Genomic DNA, 26614 nt, shown 5'->3' on the forward strand with positions numbered 1-26614 from the left:
TCCATTTACCAGCTTGTACAATGGAGGTTGAAGTAGAGGAAGGAAGGAAGGAAGGAAGGAAGGAAAGGAAAGGAAAGGAAAGAAGGAAGGAAGAAGGAAGGAAGGAAGGAAGGGACGGAGGGGAGGGAATGGAGGGGAAGGAAAGAAGGTCCATTCAGTTCTGTTTTTATTTCTTCAAATTGTTTATTTATGTGTGTTGTGTCTGTGTTTACTGGAGCAGAATATTTCTTCGTCTTACCTCTATCGCATTATAGCCACAGACTCTTTCTTAGAATTTCATACAAAGCATTCAATGCCTGATTCCATTTCCTTTTCTGAAACTTTTCTGAAGAGTGAGAGATTCCTGCCTCTCTACTTCTGACTTGGGGCTGTCATTAGTCTGACATAAAAATAAATGGCAGCTTTAAGCAAAATGGAGCCCGCTCCCTCCTTCTCTCTCTTTGTGATATGAAATGGCTCTCTGCTCCCTCGTCGTCTTTCTTCTGTTCCCACTGTCTGCTTTAATCATGGTAGGGGGAAAAGGAGGGCAGAGGTGGGGAACTCTGCAAAGGAAAGATCACAACGGACCATATTTTGTCATGGATATGATAAATTGACTTTCATCAATTGCTCAGCAATCAAAGATTCAAAAGGTGTAATTTTTAATATCTGGGAAGGTCTGGGGCAGTCCTGCCTATCGTAGGACTACCTAATTTGCAGCTCGTCAAGACAAAAGGAACCATCATAAGAGAGAAAGGTATGCAAACAGAGGAGAAAAACCTGTAAATTGATCCATTTGTGAACTACTATTTGTCTAAGTTAAATTTCAGCACAGCTCAAAGGAAGAGAGGCTCTTTTGCCTGCTCTCTGCAGTTTCACGGTTGGAAGACACAGGAGAAACACAAATGGGGAAAGATCAAGGATGGGTTTCTGTCTTCATTCAAGAGATTTCTCTTCCCCTTTTGAATTCCAGCAAATTAAAGTCCTCCATCATCTGGAGAAGCTGAAAGAAAAGTGGCAAGCAGGAAAGAGGTCCCATTGCTGGAGTATGATGAAGCCCTCTCAACTTCATGAGAAGTTAATGAACTGCCTTGATCTCCCAGAGGAGGGAAGGCTGAAAGTCTGCAGATGGATCTGCTGGAGCAACTCAATACTCAAAGATGGATTGATCATGCATTCCCAGAGACATAGAACATGGAATCGTATGGCTGGAAGGAACCTCAGAGGTCTTCTATTCCAACCCTCTGTTCAAGGCAGGAGACCTTATACCAGTGATGGTGAAGCTTTTTGGCACTGAGTGCCAAAAAGGGAGCGTGCTCGTGCTTGTCAGGGCCACAACCAGGAAGAGGAACTACCCAGTGGGAATGCGCACGCCGGATAAGGTACTTCCAGTTTCCGGTGTGGACAGGCACACTGGCTTGCAGGTCTTCCGGTTACTGCTGCACATGTGCACATGCCGATCAGCTGGCTGGCATGTATGCTCATAATGGAAAATGGAAGACCAGCTCTTCCAGCTGTAGGAATTTAGCACCACCCCCCTCCTAGAAGAATGAAATATTTTAGAAAATATTTAAAAGGCAGAATATATTTCCCTGGATGAGAAATGGAGAAACATGTTTTAAAGACAAAGCAGCTCCCTGCAACTTCCTGCCACCCCCCACCTTTGTCAATGGGCCATTAAAGCCTCAACCAAGCTCACTCATTTCCCCCCACCTTTGTCAATGGGTCAGAGGTAGAAACTCATTCTCCCCACCTTTGTCAATGGCCCATCATCTGCAACATAATAGAACCCATCTAGCAACAGAAACTCACCACATGGCAAGGCTCAGGCAAGCTTGAGGGACAACCTACAATGTTAACTAAGACCCCTAGACCACCTGGGAGTTTGACAGCCAATCAGGATACTCTTCCTGTGCCCCAGAAAGTTCAAAGCTCAGAAAAAGCATAAAACCAGGGAGCACACAGGATCTCAGCCCCTTTTCTGTTCAGGAACTCAAGCCATGTGATCCTGACCACCATTAAACCATCTTTCCAAGCAGCCTCCATGTTTCCAGTGTCTTTGTCCCCACTTGGAACTGAACCCAGATGGATATTTCTTCCAACACAGCTTCCAGCACTGCTGCATGCACAAAAGCCAGCTGATCATCACGTGCGCATGCACACCAGAAACCTGGAGGAGGAGTGGGCGATGCCACGTGTGCAGGGCAACATGGCTTCACATGCCACTTCGGGCACGCATGCCATAGATTCACCATCACGGCCTTGTACCAACCAGATCAAATGGTTGTCCAGACTATCCTGAAAACATCCAAAAATGGAGACCCACAACTGAATTGATGGATTCCGATGGAACAATCCACAAGACAAAATGTTGATAAGACCAACTTCCAAGGCCTACAGATCCAAGTTTATGAGGCAAAATCCCAACCCCCTAAAACTGATGGATATGATGGATAAAATATGATGGAACAAACCCAAATTTTATTTGGAAGCCTCCAAAAAGCCGCTGGAGCCTTTTCTTAAAATTTCTGGAGTGGGCCCCTTTAGTTTTTCTGCCTCTGAGAAGATAATGGTACCAGCTCTCTGATATTTTGTAAATTTCCCTGAAAATTAAAGGGCAGTATAGACGTTTCCTGTTAAAACAATGCCGATCAATTTCCCATTTTCAAAGTTCATTAATTCAGAGTTAGACTAGCAGTACAAGTCAATGCATGTTTGCTTGGAGGCAGCCTTTTCTGAGGTCAGCAAGACTTAACAGTCTCAATAAAAAAATAAATACATTTATAAAAAAATACATTTATATAAAAAATATACATTTAAGATTATATTACCATTTTACCTATTCCATGTGTGTTCACCTACGAGTGTGATTTATGAAATGCTGGGTCTAGGACAGCAATCTGTTTTGATATGAGAGATTGCCTAACTGGTTTAATCATGTATTTCCTTACCAAATGGCTATAATTCTCTAACTCGGTGAACTAATCCTGGACTATTTGAGGCTGCATCAATCCTCTCTCCAGGTTGACTGTGTCATGGACTCAGGGCCCTAAATGAAATCAAATTTAGTTGATCTACCTTCGGGCTTTTTCAAGATGAGAATCCATTACAGAGCCCTGCCATGGTTGAGAAAATAAATTGGTACCACAAACTCTCTTAATTAGCTATTGCTTGGAGCACCCAGAATAGAACTGGCATTGACAGAAGAGAGTATTTGTAGCTCGGGGATGAGCTACAGGGTCCTTGGTGTTCTCTGAGCCTGGTTGTTTTCTTGCAAATATTTCATTACCCAACTAAGTAACATCATCAATACTAGTAGGGAGAGGAGGAGGAGGAGGAGGTGGAGGAGGAGGATTGTGGGGTTCTTGGTGTTCTCTGAGCTTGGTGGCTTTCTTGAAGACATTTCATTACTTTTTTTTTCTTTTTTCTTTTATGTACACTGAGAGCGTATGCACCAAAACAAATTCCTTGTGTGTCCAATCACATTTGGCCAATAAATTCTATTCTATTCTATTCTATTCTATTCTATTCTATTCTATTCTATTCTATTCTATTCTATTCTATTCTATTCTATTCTATTCTAAAGGTCCCTTCCAACTCTGTTATTCTATTCTATTCTATTCTATTCTATTCTATTCTATTCTATTCTATTCTATTCTATTCTATTCTATTCTATTCTATTCTATTCATTACCCAACTAGGGAACATCATCTAGAATGGGAATTTTTGGCTCGAAACAGCCCTTCGCGTTGCCTGTTTCTCCTTAAGGGTTTCGCCTCTGCTTTATTAGCCACAAACTTTTCTCCTCGGCTGGCCCTCCCCCAGTCTTTCTACCTGTCACATTGGCCATGGTCCCTCCGTCCCAGACCCTTCGCCAGGGTCCCTTCGTCAAAGTACAGTTCACGTCAGGTTTTTGGCTGCCCAGGACAATTCGCAGCCAGCCAATCGGTGCAGGGACTCGGGGGCTTTGGGAGTGGAAGAGTGGGGGCTGCAGTTCAGAGGGAGGCTCAGGAGGGCCAACAACACCCCCCACCCTTTGTCCAAAGTGCCTGAGACAAGGGCTGGTTCACATCTCTTTGCCACAAAAGATGGGGAGAGGGGGCTGTAGAGCAGGGGTCTCCAACCTTGGTCCCTTTAAGACTTGTGGACCTCAACTCCCAGCTTTGCTGGCTGAGGGCCTCTGGGAGTTGAAGTCCACAAGTCTTAAAGGGACCAAGGTTGGAGACCCCTGCTGTAGAGTGTGAGGGATCCGTCAGGTGGGGTTTCCAGGGCCTCTCCTTGTGGAAGAGGCGGCTGGGAGGGGGCAAAGGTATTTCACCCCCAACCGGGGCTGCCCTGGTTAGTAACGCTGGGAATGTTAGTAGTAACATTCTCATCGACAGTGCAAACCATTTGTATATAAACAGAGAGCAAAACCATACCCTTGTAGTACTGATGTTGTTATTTGGTTGGGTATTGAAATGAAAGGGCCCCACATGGTGGTGTATTTTCAGCTTCTTAGTGATCTCAACTGACGCTTTCCAATTTTGTCCTTTGATCAGGACTGTCATGCTGTAAAGTCCTTTGGACAAAAGTCCTCTGGAGGTGTAGAGTTGTCTGCTCTACGCAAAAACGAATTAGCTTCTTTAATTACAGTATTAAAAAGGGGGAACTGAAAGTCAATTACAAGAGTCCCGGTCAATTGCCCATATTAATAGCCATCCAGGCAAAAAACATGGATCTTTTGGCTCCTGCTCGTGAGCAGGCAACTGTTTTCACAGTTCTCAGATTATATATATATTTCGAAGTGCCTAAAAGAAAAAAAACAGGAGGAAATTTATAATAAGCTACTTTAGAGCCCTGAATTTGTGCACAGGACGCAATGCAATGTACCAACAAGGCTGTTGGGTTTCTATGGGGGCAGGACGATCCCCAAATCAAGGGGCTTACCCGCACCATTGCAAAAAAAGGGAGATAGTAACAGTCCATGTTGCATCACTCAAGAAAGGGAAACCCACGTTTTGCCAAACAATGGAAGTATCAACAATGTCCGAGCATTGCATTGTGCTGAAATCCATCCGCCAACCACCCATATGCATTTTCTCAAGTACTTTCATGTTTTAAAATAATTCAGGGTGATGATTGTTTGTCCTGGGGAGAGATAGAAAACTGCTGGACTTTGAGAGTCGGGTTAGGGTCAGAGTTTGAAGTAACAGACCCAACGCAATCAAAACTCTGAGGCCTCGATGTTCCTCAAAGTACAGATTTATTAGGCATGTCATACTGGCACATCTGGTGAAAACCCGACTCTGAAAGCCCCGTGGTTTTCCCCGCCCAAATTAAAAGTCAAAGTTCTTTCCCCCAATCCACAAATCCGTCACATGGTCCAATCCAGCCACAGTCCAAACTCCAGGTGATTTCAGTCCATGCCTCCCCAGGTGATGAGAAGGTGGGAATGTCCTTGGTGCCCAGAAGAAAGAATTTTATTTTGGCTACAAGTCCCCAGCTATCTCTACCTCCCTGCTCCTGTTCCCACAACTCTAACCAGCCCTGCTGTGGCAGCCTTGAAGATACTCCAAAAATGGCTTCAGGGTTGACAACAGCGGCCCCAACCTTTTGGGCATCAGGGATCAGTTCTGAGATTTTTCCTTGGGCTGGGGGGTGTGTGTCATGGTTTCACATGCAGCCTGCATCCCGTTTTGCTTGTATGCGTGGCCCAGTTTCTAGCATGCTGTGACCCAGTACTGGTCCACGGACTGGGGGTTGGCGATCCCTAAGCTAGAAGATGCTTTCCTCCCCATTGAGGTCCATTGTTGTCCAACTACAGGATTCTCCATCACTTTTAAGCCTTCCTCTGACTGTTCTCTAAAGGTCCTATACATTCCTTGGGAATCTATCACGGATTGTGAGAAGTCAGGGGGCCACCGTCCATTGGACAGATGGGAGATGATTGCATAGTGAAAGACATGATATTCATACAAAGTGTGTTCAACAAAGTGAGGTTGGGGATTGCCAGGTGCGATGGAGCTTCGGCTATTCTTTACGTGTCTGGCATGTGTGATGGATATTAAAAAAAATGGCTGGAGCTTTGATCATATTGGCGTGGCCATCATGATGCTTATCACCATACCTGTAGGCCTCTTGATAACTAAATAAGTTGTATTTGAAGGATCACCTCTCTCTATTATATCCATCTGGCCCACCAGGGTGGGAAGGTGGGGCATGTTGCAGGTCCCATGGACTGGAGATGTCCATCTGGTGGGGCCACGAAAAAGATGCCTTCTCAATGGTGGCTCCTTCTCTATGGACCATTCTTCCTCTTGAGGCGAGATTGCCTCCCATCTTGTTACTTCTCCAAAAGGTCATGGAAACATGGTTTTGTCAGCAGGCCTGGGGACCACGAATGGAGATGGGACTGATCAAGAGGTTGAATCTATCGGGTTGTGGGCGCCATGGAGTAGGTGGCTAAGTTGATGTTTTTTTGTGCTGTGGATTTTTAATGTAAGTTAGATTGCCTGTGAGTTGGGAAGCCATATCAATGTATTTCATAAATAAGTAAAGTTCAAGAGACCAAGTATGGGGCCGTGGTGAAAGAGTTGAACCAACCTACCTTTGGTTTACGAGAGTCAAGGTAGAGCAATCTTGAGTTTCCTTCTCAGTCTTTCCTGGAAGGAGATGTTTTGCTGATGGTCTTTGCTTACCTTCTCTGATGTCATCTCTGTGCTCCTCTAAAGATGGTGTTAGCTTGCCTGGTTACCAAGGAAGCAGTGATTAAGTCCTAGTGGACCAAACCAGAGCCAGAAGAAAGACCTCAGGAGGCCAGCAACACTCAACGGAAGAGGCTGCAGCCGATCCAAGAGTTCTCTTTGCTGCAAATGAAGCTTCTGATGGTTTTATTGCACACACCATGTGTGATGGTCCTCTACAGGTAGTCCTTGACTTACAACAATGATTAAGCCCAAAATTTGTGAGGCATATGAGCCTCGGTAGTGCAGTGGTTAGAGTGCAGTACTGCAGGCTACTTCTGCTGACTGCTAGCTGACTGCAATTCGGCAGTTCGAATCTCACCAGTCTCAAGGTTGACTCAGCCTTCCATCCTTCCAAGGTGGGTAAAATGGGGACCCAGATTGTTGGGGGCAATAGGCTGACTCTGTAAACCACTTAGGGAGGGCTGTAAAGCACTATGAAGTGGTATATAAGTCTAAGTGCTATTGCTATTGCTGAGTTTCCCCCCATTTTAGAGCCTTTCTTGCCTCAGTGAATCACTGCAATTGTTAGTAACATGGTTGTTAAATGAATCTGGCTTGACTTTGCTGGTCAGAAGGTCACAAAAGAGGAAGACGTGACCTCAGGACTATGCAAAAGTCATAAATACGAACCAGTTGCCAAGCTTCGGAATTTTGTTCATGGGGAATACTGTAATTGTGAAAAATAATCTTAGGTCATTTTTTCCCCCCAGTGCTGTTGTAACTTTGAACAGTCACTCCACAAACTGTGGTAAGTCGAGGACTACCTCCATTTAATGATGAACAGAATGGGTGCAGAGTTGAAAAGAAGCCAAGCTCTGGGACGCTGGCCAACTGTCGTTGGTGGCCACCTGGGCCTTCAGCAGTGATAGGCACCCATGGAAAGAAAGTACCAGCAAAGGGGCCGTGGTAGCTCAGGCTGGTAAGAAGCCTGTTATTAGAACACAGCAGCCTGCAATTACTGCAGGTTCAAGCCCGGCCCGAGGTTGACTCAGCCTTCCATCCTTTATAAGGTAGGTAAAATGAGGACCCAGATTGTTGGGGGGGGCAATAAGTTGACTTTGTAAAAATATACAAATAGAATGAGACTATTGCCTTACACACTGTAAGCCGCCCTGAGTCTTCGGAGAAGGGCGGGATATAAATGTAAACAAAAAAAAAATAAAAAAAATAAAAATAAAAGGATGTTTTTAGGATGTTGGTTGTACAGTGGTGGGATTCCTCCACCCACCTGATCACACCCCAAAAGAGAGTGATCCTTCATGTCTAAATCTTCTATCTTTGGCTTCATCGTTCCAAGAACAACTTCTATTTTAGGATTCTTCTGTCCATTTTTTTTTTAAAAAAACCCACTTCCCCATTTTGTATGCAGAAAATGCCAATATTACGTACCGTTTTCCTGCTCCTGCTTCAACAAAATATGCATTTTTAAAGAAAATCCGCCTGGATGTCTTGTCATGTTGCGATTTATTTGCCCTGATTTCATGGAGAGAGACAGGAATTATCACCTATAGTTCCGCCCGGCTCCCCCAGTCACAGTGAATTTCAGCACAAAAGCATGCTAATGTCCCATCTACACAAATGTTTTTGTTCCTTTTGGTGCATGCGTGCTGTTTATTTATTATTTGCCCTTGTTTGTGCCTATGGAGCAGTTCCGGTGAAATTTCACCGGGAGCAGAACCTGTGGTGCGAAATCAAATTTTCCTAATCTGCTGAAGAAAAGCGACGCAGAAAGAAAAGCGGATATAATTAAAATGCAATATTAATGAAGTGCCAAAAAAGAAAAAAGAAAAAAGGGAAATCATCAAATTGCCACTGGGTTTCAAGCATCGGTTGAACCGGGGCCGGGATAGCTCAGGCAATAGAGAAGCCTGTTATTTAAAACACAGAGCCTGCAATTTCTGCAGGTTCGAGCCCGGCCCAAGGTTGACTCAGCCTTCCACCCTTTATAAGGTAGGTAAAATGAGGACCCAGATTGTTGGGGGGGCAATAAGTTGACTTTGTAAAAATATACAAATAGAATGAGACTATTGCCTTATACACTGTAAGCCGCCCTGAGTCTTCGGAGAAGGGCGGGGTATAAATGTAAACAACAACAAAAAAAAACATCTTTGGGAGAAAATTCTCAATTGGTAAAAATGGGGTTAGAAGGTTTCCAGAAAGATTTTATATTGGCAAGCAACCCTCGACTTGCCGCCATTCATTGAGTGACTGTTCGCAGTTACGACACTGAAAAAAATGACTCACAACCTCTCCTTGCACTTATGACTCTTGTGGCATCCCCAAGATCATGTGGTCAAAATTTGGACACTTTTTGGAAACTGGTATGTATTTACAATGGTTTCAGTGTTGCAGGGTCACAATCTTATAACCAGCTTCCCACCAGCAAGTCAACGGGGAAAGCTGGATTCACCTAACAACTGCATGATTCACTTAACGACTCTGGTGATCTCCTTAACAACCATGGCAAAAAAAAAAAGGCTATGAGATCGGGCAAAAACTCCCTTAGCAACCACTTCGCTTAGCAACGGAGATTCTGCTCCCGGATTGTGATAGCAAATTGATGACCATCTAGACAACTCTTAAGAACTTTGATGGATTCAAACACAAATTACTTGTAATCAATTCAACTCATTAAGGAAAGGGGTATCTATTTGTAATCTAGGCACCTGCGGGAAAGAAAAAAAGAGACAGAAATGGATTTCCCTGAGCAGAATCAATCCATTGCTCTGAGGCAATTTATGACACAAGATCAGTTTTCACTCTGGGGGATGAGAGGTTGCAGTAGCAGAACCAAAAGAGAGCCATGATCTGCAGTTCTGGAGTTGAGAGACCACTTAATGGATAAATGTTAACCCTTCAACCCCCAGAGATGGTATTGCTTGGCTGGAGGAGATCAGAGGAACGGAAAGCTCTCCCCATTTTTCATGACGGCTCAGCGATGTCCATAGGAGATGTGGAATCTAAGACGATGGCCTTCACCATCTGGTCACTGTAGCCATCTTGACCATTTTTTTGAGAGTAGCCATTTGACTTTTACAAAAGCCATCCTGTCTATCCCTAGCCCAAGCTACCAGGTGATAGTAATCTATGTTGTGTCCCCAAAATTTTCAAAACACATTCATTTCGTTCTCCTTGGGAGCAACCTTACCTCAACCAGGCTACTTCCAAATCTACCAGTATATAGAACATTCCTAATTTTTGCCCTTCTGGCTGGGTTCTCCTTCAGCTTCTGCTTTAGGCTGCGTTTCCTACAGGCTCCATTAAGCAAAACACACCCACCCTGACCGAGACACTAAATATAGTCGCCCCCACCTATGACAATTCCTTTGGACTCCCTCCTCAGAAGACGTGAACCCAGGGAAGCTCCTACAGTCCAAGACTCTCTCTAAAGGCACTTTTTTTCTGGGCAACGTCATTTGCTCTTGTAATGCAGAAGCAGCTCACCAGGGAGCAAAATGCACGGAAGGCCAAACTAAATTAAACATACTTCCTGCAAAGGGAGTCAGGCTGGAGAAAAAAATATATATCCTGATTTAGCCTCTTTTGACAGCACCCCAGGGGTGGGCTGCTGGGGGTTCGCAGGGGTTCGGGAGAACCTCTACCTAAGATTCTCTGCAGTTCGGAGAACCCCCAAATCCCACTCCTGGCTGGTCCCACCCATCCTGCCCCACCCCTCCCAGGAGTCTCCATGTGGCCCGTTTTGGATGCAGGTAAGTGCAGGGCATGTGCGGAAGTTTGGGGGGACCAGAAACGGGCCCGTTTCTGGCCTTCAGAACCTGGGGAGGCTGTTTTCGCCCTCCCAGAGGTTCGAGGAAAGCCTCCAGAGCCTGGGGAGGGCAAAAACGTCGCCACTCAGTGGTGCAGGAGGCCGACTAGGCCAAGCCCACCATGTCCACGCCCACCCAGCAACCGGGCAGAAAACCCCTTGCTAACATTTTTTGAAGCCCACTCCTGCAGCCCCCACAATCAGCTCTTCCCCCTAAGGTCACGAGGGTCCTCGGCTACATTTGAATACCAAAATATCCAGAGCTTCCTGGATCCTTTTGAAAGGCGAGCAACGCTGTTTTGCGCCCGGCCGAACGGCTGCTTTTATCAATGGGGAAACGTGCTGAGGAAAACCAACCTTATTTTGTTCCTCTCTGGAACAGGCTGAGTCATTCGCAGCTCGCAAATGCAGAATGGGTGCCTTGAGACTTCCAGGGCCGGAATGGAAAATTCAGGCCAAGCAAGCAAGGTTAATGGAAGCCACAAAAAAGTTCCTCGCTTATTACATTAACATTTCATTTTTTTCCCCCTTCTCCTTTTTTAAAAAGGTCTTTTTTTGTTTAATGGAGGAAGGCGCCATTTCCCCATTAATCTGCACCTGGCAAGCAGAATGAACCGGTATTGGTTCAAAAGAAGGCTGGATGTGTAATTCCATATGATGCTAGTAGGAATTCTAAGAGTTTGCTAACCATTGGAGGTTAGCAATGCTAACTTATGGGGGCATTGATAGAAGAGAATATCTGCAGCTCAGGGATGAATGTGGGGGTCTTTGGTGCTCCCTGAGGTTGGTTGTTTCTTTGCAGATGTTTCATGGCCCAACTAGGTAACATCATCAGTTACTGCAAAAGAGTGAGGTTTGTTCTGAGCAAACGCTGTTCCGTTTTGGCATTGATGATGTTATCTAGCTGGGTCATGGAATGTCTGCAAGAAAACTACCAACCTCAGACAGTACCAAAGACACCCCCCCCCGGACTCAAATAGGATCCCAAATTTATTCTTTGCTGTAGGATATAACTAGAGAAGTTAGTCCCCCAAGCATTGACCAAGCTACCAGTATCCCACCCCATTAATTATGTTAGGTGGGAACCGTTAAAAGTGGAAGATCAGGGACAACTGCAGGTCCAAATACTCTCTCAGCAGATGGGAACATGGCAAGTAGAGCATCTTGAAATCATGGTCTTTAGCATGATGCTATCACCTGAAAAGCTCTCCAAGATCCATAGCAGAGACCATGAAGGTCCAAAGGTAGCTTGGCTATTGCAGATCAGATCAGATCAGATCATTCATTTATTGTTCATTGTTGCCTGTTCAGACTGTGGCTCACCCAGGTCTCAAGTTATGGAGATATTTCTCATCCCTTGTCACCTGGCCCTTTTTAACTGGAAGATCAAAGCTGGAGCTTTGACCACGCAAAGCAGATGTTCTACCACCCTACTACTATTCTCCCCTATGGAATTTAATCTGGTCTGGTGGAATATGGATAGCTTGAAGGTGATCTCCATCATGATGAAGAATTCCTTGATGAGGGAGGAGAAACACCATGGAGAGTAACAATGACAAGGAACCTCTGGTTCTTCCCATGTTGCTGAACCTAGCATCACACAAACCGGAAGTTCCTATTCCTACAGTATCATTTCAAGAAATTTGCCCACTGATATCAGAGGAGGCCCATATATCCAGCTCCCAACATCTCCTGCTATATTGGAGGAAGAGGTTGGGATTCCATCACACCATCTGGAACGCAATTGGTTCCAGGTATTCAATATGGACATATCATCCTTTCTTCTTGGATACCCATACTGTGTCTTAGCAATCAATTCAATTCAAGAAACCCAAATCAAAACCCAATCGTTCAAGAGAAACAGAACACTAATAAATTATATCCCCTTGAGGGGTACATTATATACATATATATCACATCCCCTTGAGGTTCCTTCGTTATTAATAGGTAATCCTTATTTCTATCTGAACTGAGCCACTCTGATCCAGGTTTGAAAGGAAGGACCAAAATAAAAGGAAGCGCACAGATCAAAAAGTCACGATGTTGCATTCCAACTAGCTATAGGAAATAGGTTTTTCTTTTTTATTATTTCAAGTTTTCATAAAAATCCGTAATTATTGAAATCAAAAGTTACAGAGGAAGTATGTAACTTTTTATGGTTTGTTGTTTTGAATTTTTGTTTTTTTTCAGTTTGCTGCTGTCTTTTAAGATCGGCACAGGAGTCCTTCAGAGTTGTGTCCTACAAACAGGGGAAGATTCTGGAGACGTCATCAGAACATTTTCACAAAGGAGGACAAGGAAAAGGAGGAGGAGGAGGAGGAGGAGGAGGAAGTAATGCGGGATTGTGGGGAGAGAAGGAGGGGGCTGGGAGAGCCGAGTGGAGAGAAGAGAGGTTGGCATTTGTGTTGACTGTTTGTAGTCACCGTCATCGTTTGATAAAAAAGAACACTGCCTGTCCTTAGTAGTGGTGTTTCTGTTCTCCGGTTCTTCATCCTCAGATCATTTTCATGTTGAACTTGCGCGGCGCATCAGCAGCGGAACTGATGCCTGCATCGGATTTCCGTGGGACATACTCGATTTCAATATTGTGCTTAGTGTTCCCTTTGCCTCTGCTCCAAAGGAAGAGGAGCACCAGGCAGAAGAGCACGACTCCCAGGAAGGAGATGAAGCCCATGGTGGTGGCAATGATGAGGGTCTTGATGTCGAAGGGGAAAGGCACGGTGGCACGCGTGCTGTTGGCATCGCTCTCGTTCGGCTGGTTGGAGATGAAAGCGAAGGTCTTATTGGGTTGGTGGGGCCAGTCGGGGGAATAACTGCGGACGTGCAGGTGAGCCAGCATGGTGTCGTTGCCTCCAGCATTGCTGGCGATGCATAGGTAGGTGCCATTGTCCTGAATCTGGGCATAGCGTACCTCCAGAGTGCCATCGGGGAAGACGGTGAGCCGCCCGTTGGTTTTGGTCGAGATGAGGTGCTTCCTTGGTGACAGCCACATGATGACCGGAGGTGGGTCTCCATCTGCACGGCAGATGAACTGCACGGTGTGGCCCTCGTCCACAAAGATCTGCTGGGGTTTGCGGTCCCGTATCCGCGACCGGCGACAAATGAAGTAGTTTGGCAGGAGTGCCTCGGAAAAATCCTTGAACTGTTTCCCCTGGACAAATTCAGGAGTCGCGCAGGTAGGTTGCCGCTTATTGAAGTTCAGCCTCCAGCGACGTCGGAAGATCCAGAGAAGTCGGCAGTCACAGGCCAAAGGATTATTATCTATGATAAGGGTTTCCAGATTCCCCACAGAATGGAAGGCTGATTCTTCCAGTGTGTTCAGAAGATTCCCTGAAACGTTCAAGATCCGCAAGTAGTTCAGGCCCCGGAAGGCATATGGTTCCACCACGGAGAGTTGTCCCCCCACCAACTGTATCTCCTGAAGCCTGAGTAGGTCGTGAAGCATGGAGCCTTCGATGCTGACAATGGGGTTGTAGGACAGGTTCAGAAACCTGAGATAGACGAGGTGCCTCAAGGAGACGTAAGGTACTGATGTCAGGTTGCAGTGGGTGATGGACAGAGATGTCAGGTTGAGTCCATACAGGCAGTTGGATGTCATGGTGTCTAGATAGGGCCAATGTGAAATCTCCAGGATCTTAAGTCGATACAGCCTTTTAAAGGAGTAATCCCTGATGGCGTTAATATTCAGGTGGCGCAGCTGTAGCACAATTAAGCCATGCAAGTGAGAAAGGGCTTCCGTTGGGATGGAGGTCAAGTTGCATTTCTCCAAGGTCAGATGTTCTAAACTGTTGAGGCCACTAAAAGCCCGGTGGGAAATATAGACAAGATCATTGTCCCCAACCTCCAAAGACTTGAGGTTGTACAAGTCCTGGAACATATAATCCAGAAGAATCACAATTTTGTTCTCACTAATGTCCAACTTGGTGAGGTTACTGAGTCCCGTAAATACCCCAAGGGGGATAAGTTTGAGCCGGTTGCTCCTAAGACCGAGAGTCCTGAGGTTGAAGAGGTTATTGAAAGCCCCGGGCTCAATGCCACTGATAATATTCTCGTTTAACTCCAACTCCTCCAAGTGAGGAAAATTGACAAACTCATCCTGGTTCAGAGTCTTGATGCGGTTTTTCCCCAAATCCAAGAGCTTGGTCTCGGTAGGGATGCCCTCAGGAACGGTCATGTATCGCTTCCGGTGGCAAGTCACCGAGCGTTCCTGGGCAGAGCAGTCACAGCGGGGTGGACAACCTGTGGCAGAGCCTGAGAGGATGGATCCCAACATCAAGATGAGAATCGGCTGCCAACAGGCCAAGATTGGGCAATACATGCTCCACTTCCCCGCCACCATCCTATCTTTTACCTGCAGAGGAGACAGGAGAGAAGAAAGAAAACAAGGGTGAAAAACCAGGGAGCTTGCTCATGTATTCAATCAATCAATCAATCAATCAATCAATCAAAACAGAGCTGGAAGGGACCTTGGAGGTCTTCTAGTCCAACCCCCTCCTCAAGCAGGAGACCCTACACCATTTCTGACAAATGGCAGTCCACTCTCTTCTTAAAAACCTCCAGTGATGAAGTACCCACAGCTTCTGAAAGAAAGCCATTCCGCTGGTTAATTGGTTCAATACATTAATCCAAAGATTAATTAAATACAAATAGTCCTCAAATTATAAATTCATTTAGCAACCGTTTGAAGACAACAGCCTTGGAAAAAAAGGGACTTACAACCTGTTGGTAAACACCCAGTCTGGCACAGAGGTGGGATCAAGCACAGGGTTATCCTGGAGTCACTGCACAACTGCAAAAAGGCTAAGACCAGCCTTCCCTAACTTTCTTGGAAACACATTTATCTTCTTTAAATCAAAATGAAATCGAATTTAACCATTGTCCCAACCTGAGCCATTCTCGTATTCCACCCCTGTGCGCTGGTTACCAGTACTCACATTAGAAGACAACAAATTCTCACTTGACTATGGTCAAGGGGCCTCTGTGGCTCAGACTGCTAAGACAGTCTGTTATTAACAGCAGCTGCCTGCAATTACTGCAGGTTCTAGTCCCACTAGTCCCAAGGTTGACTAAGCCTTCCATCCTTTATAAGGTAGGTAAAAAGAGGACCCAGATTGTTGGGGGCAATAAGTTGACTTTATATATAAATATACAAATAGAATGAAGACTATTGCTAACATAGTGTAAGCCACCCTGAGTCTTCAGAGAAGGGCGGGATATAAATGCAAATAAAAAAAAAAAAGGATGCTGAAGAAGGCTCTCCTTACTCACCCGGATAATGTGTATCTAATCACACGATTGAAATCCTATAGGCCAGCATGGAAAATTCACTTATCTACCCAGTTTAACTCCGTAATTGCCTGGAGAGAGGACTGGTCCAAGTTACTTTCTTGCAGCATGATCATTAATGATCCCTCTACCAAAACCACCTGCTTGTCAGCCCTGAAAACATTTTGGAAATCTTCAGGGCTCCCATCGCAAGGCCAGTTGCTGCTATGGGAACGTAAGTGGGGAGATAGGGATAACTGGGGGAATTGTAGCCAAAATAACATTCTTTCCCGTGGGAGCCAAGGACGTCCCCACCAGGTCTTTGGAAGAGTGGACCAAAGACAGCCAGAGGGGACTGTCACCTGATTGGACCATGTGATGGACATGTGACCTGGGGGCAAGAACTTTGGGTTTTGATTTGGGTGGGGAAAACCTCGGGCCCTTCAAAGTCAGGTTTTCACCAGCTGTGCCAATATGGCATTCCTAACAAATTCTTACTTTGAGGAAACTCCAGGCCTTGGAATTTTGATTGTGTTAGGTCTGTTACTTGAACTCCTGACACTAACCTGACTGTGCCGAACCTGAGGTTTTCCCCACCCAAATCAAACCCCAAAGTTCATGCCCTTAGGTCCCACATCCATCATTTAATCTGCCTTGCTCTATCTGGGCAAAATTAGATGTGACACCGGGAGACCTGCCTCTGCCTTGTATCAGCGGGGATGGAAAGATTCCCCTTGTTGTGATTGTGGTGCTGATATGCACATTATTAAACATATTGTGTGAGACTGCCCACGGCACGTGTTCTCTGGTTCTTTGGAAGATCTGCACGAAGCAGCACCAGAGGATAGCTGAACTGGACATCCAATTAGGGGGCCACTGCCGTAGCCCCATAGAGATTCTGGATATAATTATGTGGTGTGTGTGTGTGTGTGTGTGTGTGGTTTTACTTCTCTTTGTCATGTTCTCATCATATGTTAAATAACTCGGGGCTGAGAGACTGCTTATGTTCTCCGAGAAACCCTGTTCAGGGATCCTGTTGTGTCTGGTATATCAAATTATCTGGCAGAAGTGATGGCTTTGTCAAGGCTCACAATCCTATGACAGCTCCTTCGCCTTATCGGAGGGATGCTAACACGTGATGCCCTTTGACTTCTGGAGCCTCCATGTTTTATGTCGCTCAAGCTGCTACGAAGGATTGCGTGGTGTTGATATTGCCTATTGTCCCGATTCTGATCTGCAGCCCCAGGAGCCATGTTTATCTCCATTGTGATGTACATGTTCAGCATTCGCTGTGACTATTCCTTTTTATGGCCGGGGACGGGTGGAAGCAGCACGTTCCTGTTTGAGGTTTGGAGGGATGGAGACTGCCGAACACTATTTATGGCTCTTGACTATGTACGTTGCTTTCCTGGTGTCTATGTAGAATTTTTTCCCCTCATTCGAGAGAGATATATGGCTCCTGCTTCAATTTCTGCTGGAGACATGGTCCTGACAGTCCCAAAATACCAAAAAAAACCCTGATGTTCACAGAGAAAATTCTGTATTGGAGACCCTGCATTGTAAAATGTCAGCACACACCATGATCATAGTCCTCTTAAAGCAGGGGTCTCCAACCTTGGTCCCTTTAAGACTTGTGGACTTCAACGCCCAGAGTCCCTCAGCCAGCTTTGTCCACAAGGTTGAAGACCCTGTCTTAAAGAATATACCGTATTTTTCAGAGTATAAGATACACCTTTCCCCCCCTAAAAGGGGGTGAAAATTTGGGTGTGTCTTATACACAGAATGAAGCCCCCCCACCCTTTGGCCTCTGCCTCCCAGCAATTTACCTCCTTGCAGCAAGCAGCAAGAAGAAAAAGCCCATTTCGGCTTCCGCACAGCCTGATTAGCCCAAGTTGATTGTCCTTGGATGGCCTCCCGACTCTCAGCTGTTTCAGGCTGCAGGGATTGCCCGTTGCCTATTTGCTGCGCGGGCCTCTGCTGCTTGCTGCAAGGAGGTAAATTGCTGGGAGCAGATTTTTTTTTTCTTGGGCTAATCAAGCTATGCTGAAAACGAAAATGAAAGTACAGCAGGCTGTTTGCTGTTTGCTGCAACGAGGCAAAATTGCTGGGAGGCAGAGGCAGATTTATTTTTCTTGTTTTCCTCACCAAAAAAGGTAAGTGTGCCTTATAGTTCGGAGCGTCTTATACTCTGAAAAATACGGTAAGCAGTGACGGTCTTAATTCTTCATCCACCCATAAGATCATTGCTCTTATGAAATCAAGTAAAAGCACCTACTCTCTTCTCCCACTGAGTAGCAATGGAGCTATCCAACATCCACGCAAATGATAACTTGATGAGCTATCCCAAATGATAAGGGCATTGATAACTTCCCTCTGAGCTGATATCTTACTGGGTTTTAATTCCCTCAAATAACATCTGGAATACCACTGCCTCTTATCTACCTTACATATCCAAAGAATCAGAGAAGAGGGGGGAAAAAACCCCCCGGTTTCACAAACATCTTTTTCCTCTTGTTGTACTCATTTAGACCTGTCATCTTGCTGATAAGGGGATGTTGTTTTTGCAAGTGGGAGGGGGGAAAAAACAGAGAAGAAAGAACAGGCATTTTTTTTTTTAGGAGAGAAGGAAAGGAGAGGGAAGAAACCCAGCCTCGGACAGGTTAATAAACTTCCTAATGATTCCGAATCAGAACAGCGTAGTAGATACTACTCTAGACTATTTTACACCCTGACAAGTGGAAGGGAGCAGCAGTTGCGCTCTGTTGTTTTTTTGGTGTGTATGTGTGTGCACAGTTCTACACACACTTATAGGAGGGGTGAAATTCAGTTGCCTTCCCTACCAATTCGCAAATATGCCCACGCCGTTATCTGTGCATGCGCAAAGCCTTCTACGCATGCGCAGAGGCTTAACATGTCTCAAAAAAGCGACATCATGATGTCTGTGTGGTTGGGCGGAGCCTCCTGCAGCTGCCACTACCAGTTTCCCCGAACCGTATAGAACCGGCTGAATTCCACCCCTGACATTTATGTGGTCCTCCTCTTGCTAAGAATGATCGTTGTTATGTTCCTTAGGAATCACATCTATTGTAGTCTCTGTGTTGTTGAGAGAGAGAGAGAGAGAGAGAGAGAGACTGAAAGAAAGGAAGAGAGGAAGGAGAAACATCACTTGCCAAGGAAAATAGGGTCATCAAGGTTATCAAGAAGTCTAAGGGGGTCTAATTAAGACGAAATTCAAAGCTCATTATATTGAAGAGAACTTCAATGGATGTTGGAATGAAATGTTTCACCGACAGCTACTTGATGGAGAGCTAATCTTCCTCCACAGGAAGAGGAAGAGCGTACTTGTGATCCCTTGATCTAACAAGACCTCTACTTTTAAAAAGTGATGATTCATCCAACAGGATGATGAATTCCTAGAGTGGACTTCATTTCATTTGAACAGCAGAGGAACATAGTTCTGATTTACACACAGAAAAAGGAGAAAGAGCACAACTACTTCCTAATGCAGGAGAAACCTTCTCCCCACCCCAGTTCTCCTATGCAACACAGGAGCTGAGCCAGGTCTAACTTTGGGGTTGCAGCAGAAGACATCAGCAGGGAAGGTTCTATCAGCTTAACTCCACCAAACGTCCTATTGACCTCTCCAAACCAAAACTGTTGTTCGATCAGGCAGCCCCAGCATGAATGGTGACCTAGCAAGCTCCTTATCCGATTACAAACATCTTTTCTTGATCTACCTACATGAAGGTGGGGAGATGATTGAATGCATTCCATTTGGATCCCAGCTCCAAGTTCCACAGGACGGAACAACAACTGATCACCTCCTTTTAGCGGTCCACAATAGAAAGCATCCTCACTTATTCCATCACGGTATGGCATGCCGGTTTGACAGCCGTGGATAGAAAAACATTACAGAGGGTGGTGAGGACAGCACAAAACATCATGGGCTGTCCCCTGATACCACTAGGCGACATCGCTAGGGCTCGCTGCCTTAGAAGAGTGAGGAAAATTCTCAGGGACGACTCACACCTTGGTCACCACTTCTTCACCCTCCTACCGTTGGGAAGGAGATATAGAAGTATAGTCAGCCACACAAACAGGCTGAAGAACAGTTTTTAATCCGTGGGCTGTCAAACTCCTGAATGCGAAATAACATTATAACTACGTAGTATGATGGACTTGCAGGGCCGACGCAACGTGTAACATGTTCACACAGGTGCAGTAGGACTGGGTGTTTTGTTAATATGATTGATTGGGTTAGGGATTTTCTGTCTTCACTGTGAGTTGTATTGTGTTGGGGGAGGGTGCACTGAGGGAGCTTAACCAATCTCGTTGTCCGTATGTTGTGCGCTGGCAATAAAGATTTGAAATTGAAATTTCCAAGCTCTGAGTAGACCTGGAGAGTCTAAAGGACAACTTTGTGGACCTCTTTAGGGAAAAAGTACAGTAGAAAATCCATATGTGCAAACTGACCCGGTCCCGACGTATACCAGTGCCACTTGGTCGCTTCCTACTTTGATGTGATAACCTTGATGACTTTCATCTCTCCTTATGATAGTGGCCAACAATTTCTTTTCTGTATGCAGGAGCCGTTCCCTTCCTCTCCTTCCTTCTTAATCTTAATTTCCCAAAGTGAACAGATTCATTTCTTTCTGCCTGGTCTTCATGTCTTCCAGATTCTTTATTGTTGGTACTGCTCTTCCCTGATAAGTTCAGTGTCATTAATATATTTGAATATATTTATCCTCAGAAAGCCCTTGGATGGGAGACAAGGGCCACTATCTCATTTTCTTTTATTATCCTGGGCTTCATTTATCTGACAATGCACAAAAACAACATCTCAATACATTTAGATAATGAGATGTTGACGATAAAGACGGGGATTGTTTACAAAATGTGATGTCCTGAAGAGGCAGGTTGTACAAACTGCAATGGAGGTCACCAAGACAGGCTGGGACTATATTCTTCTGGCTCCAATCTCTCTCACCCTTGCTTATATCAAACTAACAGATCAAGAATAACATTGTTCTTGAGATACTTTGAGAGGGACACCTTCCTGCTTTACTCATTTATGCCCTTAGACCAGAGGAATATCTGTAGTTAATTTGTCTTATCCAGAAACTTCAAGATTTTTCCCTTTGAGGAAGGATGGGGCTGCCAACCTTCCTCAGAGGGGGTCACCCAGTGATGAGATTCAGCCAGTTTGCACCACTTCGGGAGAACCGCTTGTTAGCTTTCTGAGCAGTTTGGCAAACTGGTTGTTGGAAGAAATCATTAAGGCAGAGAACCAGTTGTTAAATTACTTGAATCCCACCACTGCGGTCACCCTATTCTCCAAAGTACTGAAGGCAGGAAAAGAAGGAATGGATGGAAACTAATCTAGGAGAGAAGCAATCTAGAACGAAGGAGAAATTTCCTGACAATGAGAACAATGAACCAGTGGAATGGCTTGTATCCCAAAGCTGTGAGTGCTCCATGACTGGAAGTTTTTCAAGAAGAGATTGGACAACCACTTGTCTGAAATAGTATAGAGTCTCCTGCTTGAGCAGGGGTTGGACTAGAAGATCTCCAAGGCCCCTTCCAACTCTATATTGTCACTGATCCTTCTCCTGAATCAAGTTGGTTTCTCCATTAAATGACTAGTCAAATATTATAACTTGATTTCTAATAGTTGGAACACAATCCAATACTGTCACATATTTCATGACACCAAGAATCTCTTTGTGCATTCCAGCTGTTTTGGATGTTGGTTATGACCAACCCGCACCTTCCTGATCCAATGGTTAGGACCCTCCATACCCCAATGGGCTATTTTGATTGTGAGGAACAGCAAAAACACCTTTTCCCATCCCTATTCCACATGTGAACTTCAATCAAATGCTGCTCTGAAAGAACCTGAGCCAAGGCACCCTTGAATGCCATGAGGTTTTGACACCAACTTGGACAATCCAGAATAGATCATTGCTTCCTTAGGTGTGTCCACAAAAGAATTGGGAGATGAATGGAGATCAAGAAACCAGGACAACTGGAAAGAGAGTCACAAAGAGGTTTGTTTTGCTATCTCGTGCAGCTTTCAAACAATTCAGACCAGAAAAGCTGGCTCTGAAGAGCTCCCAAGCAGGCCTGACATCCCGAAGAGCTGCGATGATCAGAAGAGGGCCAGCTGGACCCATCATCTGACTTGATGAATGGCCAATCTCTAAGTTCTCCAAGAATCCCTTTAGATGTCCATTCAAAAACAATGTGATAAAGAGACCGTGCATGGTAGACTTAGCAAGACAGCAACCATATGGCTTGCTTTACAGAAGAAACTCCTCTAACTAAAGGCTTGTCATGGACAGGTATCTCTGTGAAAATATCATTTTTATTTCTTGGATGAGCAACTCACTGCCGCCAAGCTCTCTTCTCAAGCTCAGGGGGCCTCTGACTGCAGATTTCAAGGCTAAATTTGGGTAATAAACCACACAACCCAGCTGTACTCATGTTTTCTGACCTTGGACAGGAAACAGATGAAAAATAAATAGATATAACTTAAAGAATCTTCCCTCAAAGCAAAAGAAGGAAGGAAAACAAGGTCTGGACTCCAGCCTCCTCCCCCAAGCCATCGTCACTATTACCATCAAAAAGACCCCCACATCAAGTTATAACAAATAATAGTTTCTAACTGATGCATGTAGGGACGCGGTGGCTCAGGGGCTAGGACGTTGAGCTTTTCAATCGAAAGGTCGGCAGCTCGGCGGTTCGAATCCCTAGTGCTGCCGTGTAATGGGGTGAGCTCCTGTTACTTTTCCCAGCTTCTGCCAACCTAGCAGTTTCGAAAGCACGTAAAATGCAAGTAGAAAAAATAGAGACCACCTTTGGTGGGAAGGGAAGAGTGTTCCGTGCGCCTTTGGCGTTGAGTCATGCCGGCCACATGTCCATGGAGATGTCTTCGGACAGCGCTGGCTCTTCGGCTTTGAAATGGAGATGAGCACCGCCCCCTAGAGTCAGGAACGACTAGCACGTATGTGCGAGGGGAACCTTTACCTTTACCTAACTGATGCATGTATGCACATAAACACTTGTAAACCTAAATAAGTGGCAGCACACTTTCATGTTTTGGAAATACGTAGCAAGAGAAGAGACTATTTGTAGCATAGGTTGAAATGGGGTCTCTGAGGTTGATTGTTGTTGGGTTTTTTTTTGCAGATGTTTCATTACCCAGCTAGGTAACACCATCAGTTTGGGTAATGAAATGTCTCCAAGAAAACCATGCTCAGAGAGCACCAAGGACCCCACAGTTCAACCCTGAGTTACAAATATGTTCTTCTACCGATAATCAAGTCATTAGATGTTTCATTACCCAAGTAGGTAACATCGTCAGTGCACTCATGACGTTACCTTCTTGGGTAATGAAACATCTGCAAAAAACACCACCAAATTCAGAGCGCACCAAGGCCTCCGGGTAATGTGGTCCTTCACCCACCAAGGAACATTAAATTCCAACACTGGAGTAACGAGTTACGGGACCGCCTGCTGTTACTTCACGCCTCCCACCGACCCGTACGCTCACACAGAGAGGGACTTCTCAGGGTGCCGTCCGCCAAACAATGTCGGCTGGCGGCCCCCAGGGGAAGATCCTTCTCTGTGGGGGCTCCTACTCTTTGGAATGAACTTCCCCCTGGTTTACGCCAAATACCTGACCTTCGGACCTTTCGCCGCGAACTGAAAACACATTTGTTTATTCGCGCGGGGCTTTCTTAAATTCTTAAATTGTTTAGATTTTGAATTTAAATTTTATTTATGTTTTAAATTGGGGTTTTTAGATTTTAAATATTTTAATTTTTCGGCCAATTGTATAATAAGTTTTTTAATTTAGTTTTTAATTGTACATTGTTTACTTTTATCTTGGCTGTACACCGCCCTGAGTCCTTCGGGAGAAGGGCGGTCTAGAAATCTAATAAAATAAATAAATAAATAAATAATAAATAGATGATATTACATAGGGAGACTACCCTCTCTCTACCAATCTCTCTTCAAAGTTATATGGCTGACTGACTCTCCAACTGAACTCCGGATGACTTATGGAATAAAAAGCATAATCAACCTATAATCCCCCCTCAAAAAATAATAATAACAACAACAACAACAACAACAACAACAACAACAACAGGATTGGAATGGACCTTGGAGGTCTTCTAGTCCAACCCCATGGCCAGGCAGGAGACCCTCTACCATTTCAGACAAATGGCTATCCAACATCTTAAAAACTTCCAGTGTTGGAGCATTCACAACTTCTGGAGGCAAGTTGTTCCACTGATTAATTGTTCTGACTGTCAGGAAATTTCTCCTTAGTTCTAAGTTGCTTCTCTCCTTGATTAGTTTCCACCCATTGCTTCTTGTTCTTCTGTCAGGTGCTTTAGAGAATAGTTTGACTCCCTCTTCTTTGTGGCAACCCCTGAGATATTGGAACACTGCTATCATGTCTCCCCTAGTCCTTCTTTTCATTAAACTAGACAAAAACAGTTCCTGCAACCGTTCTTCAAATTTCAGACCATATCTGATGAGCCCATGCCCATCCCAGAATTCCTGTAACTGACACACTGGCCCCAGTCCCTGGCTGAAGATTGAGATCTTCAAGGTCTTCTGAAGGTCCAGTAGATTTAGGGCCATCTGTGAAGGAAAGTTCTTCCAGAAAGAGGTTCCAAAACCAGAAGACGATGTTTCTAAGGATCTGCACTGCTTGAGGGAGAAGAGGTGGAACATATCTACCCGTTTGAATCCCTAGTCTAGGTCTCCTCTGTGAGCAGGGGGTTAGACTAGATCAGGGGTCTCCAACCTTGATCCCTTTAAGACTTGTGGACTTCAACTCCCAGAGTCCCTCAGCTGGCTGAGGAACTCTGGGAGTTGAAGTCCACAAGTCTTAAAGGGACCAAGGTTGGAGACCCCTGGACTAGAAGACCTCCAGTCTTATGATTCTGGAAGAAAGGAAGGAAGGAAGGAAGGAAGGAAGGAAGGAAGGAAGGAAGGAAGGAAGGAAGGAAGGGAGGGATAGATAATGGGTGAAAGCTGGTCAGAGGGAGATCCAACCAGGAATTAAGGAGAAATTTCCTGACAATCACTCAGTGTAACAGCTTGTCTCCTGGAGTTGGGTTCTCCATCACTGGAAGTCTTCAAGAAAAGATTGGAAAGTCATTTGTCCAGGATGGTATAAAGACTCCTGCCTTAGGTAAGGGGCTGGACTAGAAGATCTCCAAGGTCCTTTCCGGCCCGACAATTCTAGGGTCCTCTTTCTACTTAATCTTTGGAATGGAGACGCGTGTGAGACACACTTTATGATCTTGATTTGTCCTCTTCGATCGTTTCAGAAAACACCTTGACTGCAAGTTTTGAAAAAAAAATTCTACCTCTTAATTGCTTCCCAGTTCAGACTTCTGGGACCAAAGGTGAAGCCTGTGTAAGCATCGGTGAACCCTCCATGAAGGAGAAACTATGCTGACAAAGCACAATTGGGGCAGGACTTTGCTATTTATTTTTTTTTAAATGGAGAGAGTGAGAAAAATAGTCCCCAAACAAAGTTTTGGAGTCAGCTAATAAGGGTCTATCATAGATGACCTCTCTGAGGCTCAGCCCTGAACCATCTGCGTCCCTGAAGGATTTCATTTCTGACTTCAGCAGACCGTATGTGGTGGAAGAGCCAAAGAATAAATGAGAAGTGAGTTAGCAAATATGGAAAGAGTGCCGGGATACATCTTAGCTTCCTGTCTCACTACGGGTGGGCAGGTAAAGATGGAATCTCCGGGAAGAACAACCTTAATTTGGTATGTTTTGATTTTCTGCCTGCTCCTTCTGATGTTTGTCCTCTCTGCTGGTTTTCTGAGGAAAGAGCTAGACAGAAGATCTAGAACCTTCCTTCAAAAAGGAATAATTTGGGCAGAGATTGGGAACAAGGTATTGATGATGTTATCTAGTTCAGGGGTCTCCAACCTTGGTCCCTTTAAGACTTGTGGACTTCAACTCCCAGAGTTCCTCAGCCAGCTTTGCTGGCTGAGGGACTCTGGGAGTTGAAGTCCACAAGTCTTAAAGGGTCCAAGGTTGGAGACCCCTGATCTAGTTTGGTAATGAAATATATGCAAGGAAATAACCAAGCCCAGAAAGCACAAAGGATCCCATAGTTCTCCTCCTCCCCCCACTCTCTCCGCCCCCACAGCCTCCTTTCTCTACTAGCACTGATGATGTTATCTAGTTGGGTGAAGAAGCATCTGCAAGAAAACAACCAAGTTCAGTGAGCACCAAGGATCCCACACTGGGAACAAGGCTACACCAGTTATTAAAACAAATAATGCTGGATGGTTCTTATGCTACTTAAAAGATCCATCAGCGAGTTTTGCTAGAGAAATTACATTTTACTGCATATTGTTATGAACCAGCCAAGCTTCCTAGAAGAGGGGAACTTAACCCCCCAAGGTACCCTGGCCATGGTTGATGGCAAAACTGAAAATTAATCTCCGCATCTCCATTTTGGAATACCAATAACGGCCCTTAGGTCTGAACTTTCTGGTGCAGATGTTTGTGGTTATCCCGGTTAAATTAAATTTGATTGAACGTAGCTCTGTTTTGGAGATAAAGACTCCAGGTTTGCAAATAAATATTTAATATCCGTTCCTGCTGCTCCGAGAGACCTCAGGCTCAAGGCTAAGAATTCCTCTCGATAGCTGCAAAGCAGCAAAACAAAAAGAGAAAAAGACTTTCATTTCCAAAAACATTTAAGCCTCTGCTTTCCACACACCATTTATTTGCAGGCTGTGAGGACACCACCGGCTTAACTTGCTTACTGAATTAAGCCACTTTCAACAGACCCACATCAAAAGGATCTTGCTAGGAATCCCTGTTAAAG

The 26614-nt window shown here is 45.0% G+C and overlaps 1 protein-coding gene across 6 annotated transcripts in view; it reads right to left on the reverse strand.

Annotated features, from left to right (window-relative positions):
• Positions 1–12411: 12411 nt before the first annotated feature.
• Positions 12412–26614, reverse strand: part of LINGO1 (leucine rich repeat and Ig domain containing 1) — a 354415-nt gene continuing 340212 nt past the window's right edge. For all 6 annotated transcript variants that reach the window (XM_058156707.1, XM_058156706.1, XM_058156708.1 and 3 more), the window contains one exon: positions 12412–14824. In XM_058156707.1, the coding sequence (XP_058012690.1) occupies positions 12968–14812 (1845 nt within the window). In that variant the 5' untranslated portion in view covers positions 14813–14824 and the 3' untranslated portion in view covers positions 12412–12967. The remainder of the gene's footprint in view (positions 14825–26614) is intronic.

This window comes from Ahaetulla prasina, chromosome 13 (assembly GCF_028640845.1).
Source record: "Ahaetulla prasina isolate Xishuangbanna chromosome 13, ASM2864084v1, whole genome shotgun sequence".
Lineage (NCBI taxonomy): Eukaryota > Metazoa > Chordata > Lepidosauria > Squamata > Colubridae > Ahaetulla > Ahaetulla prasina.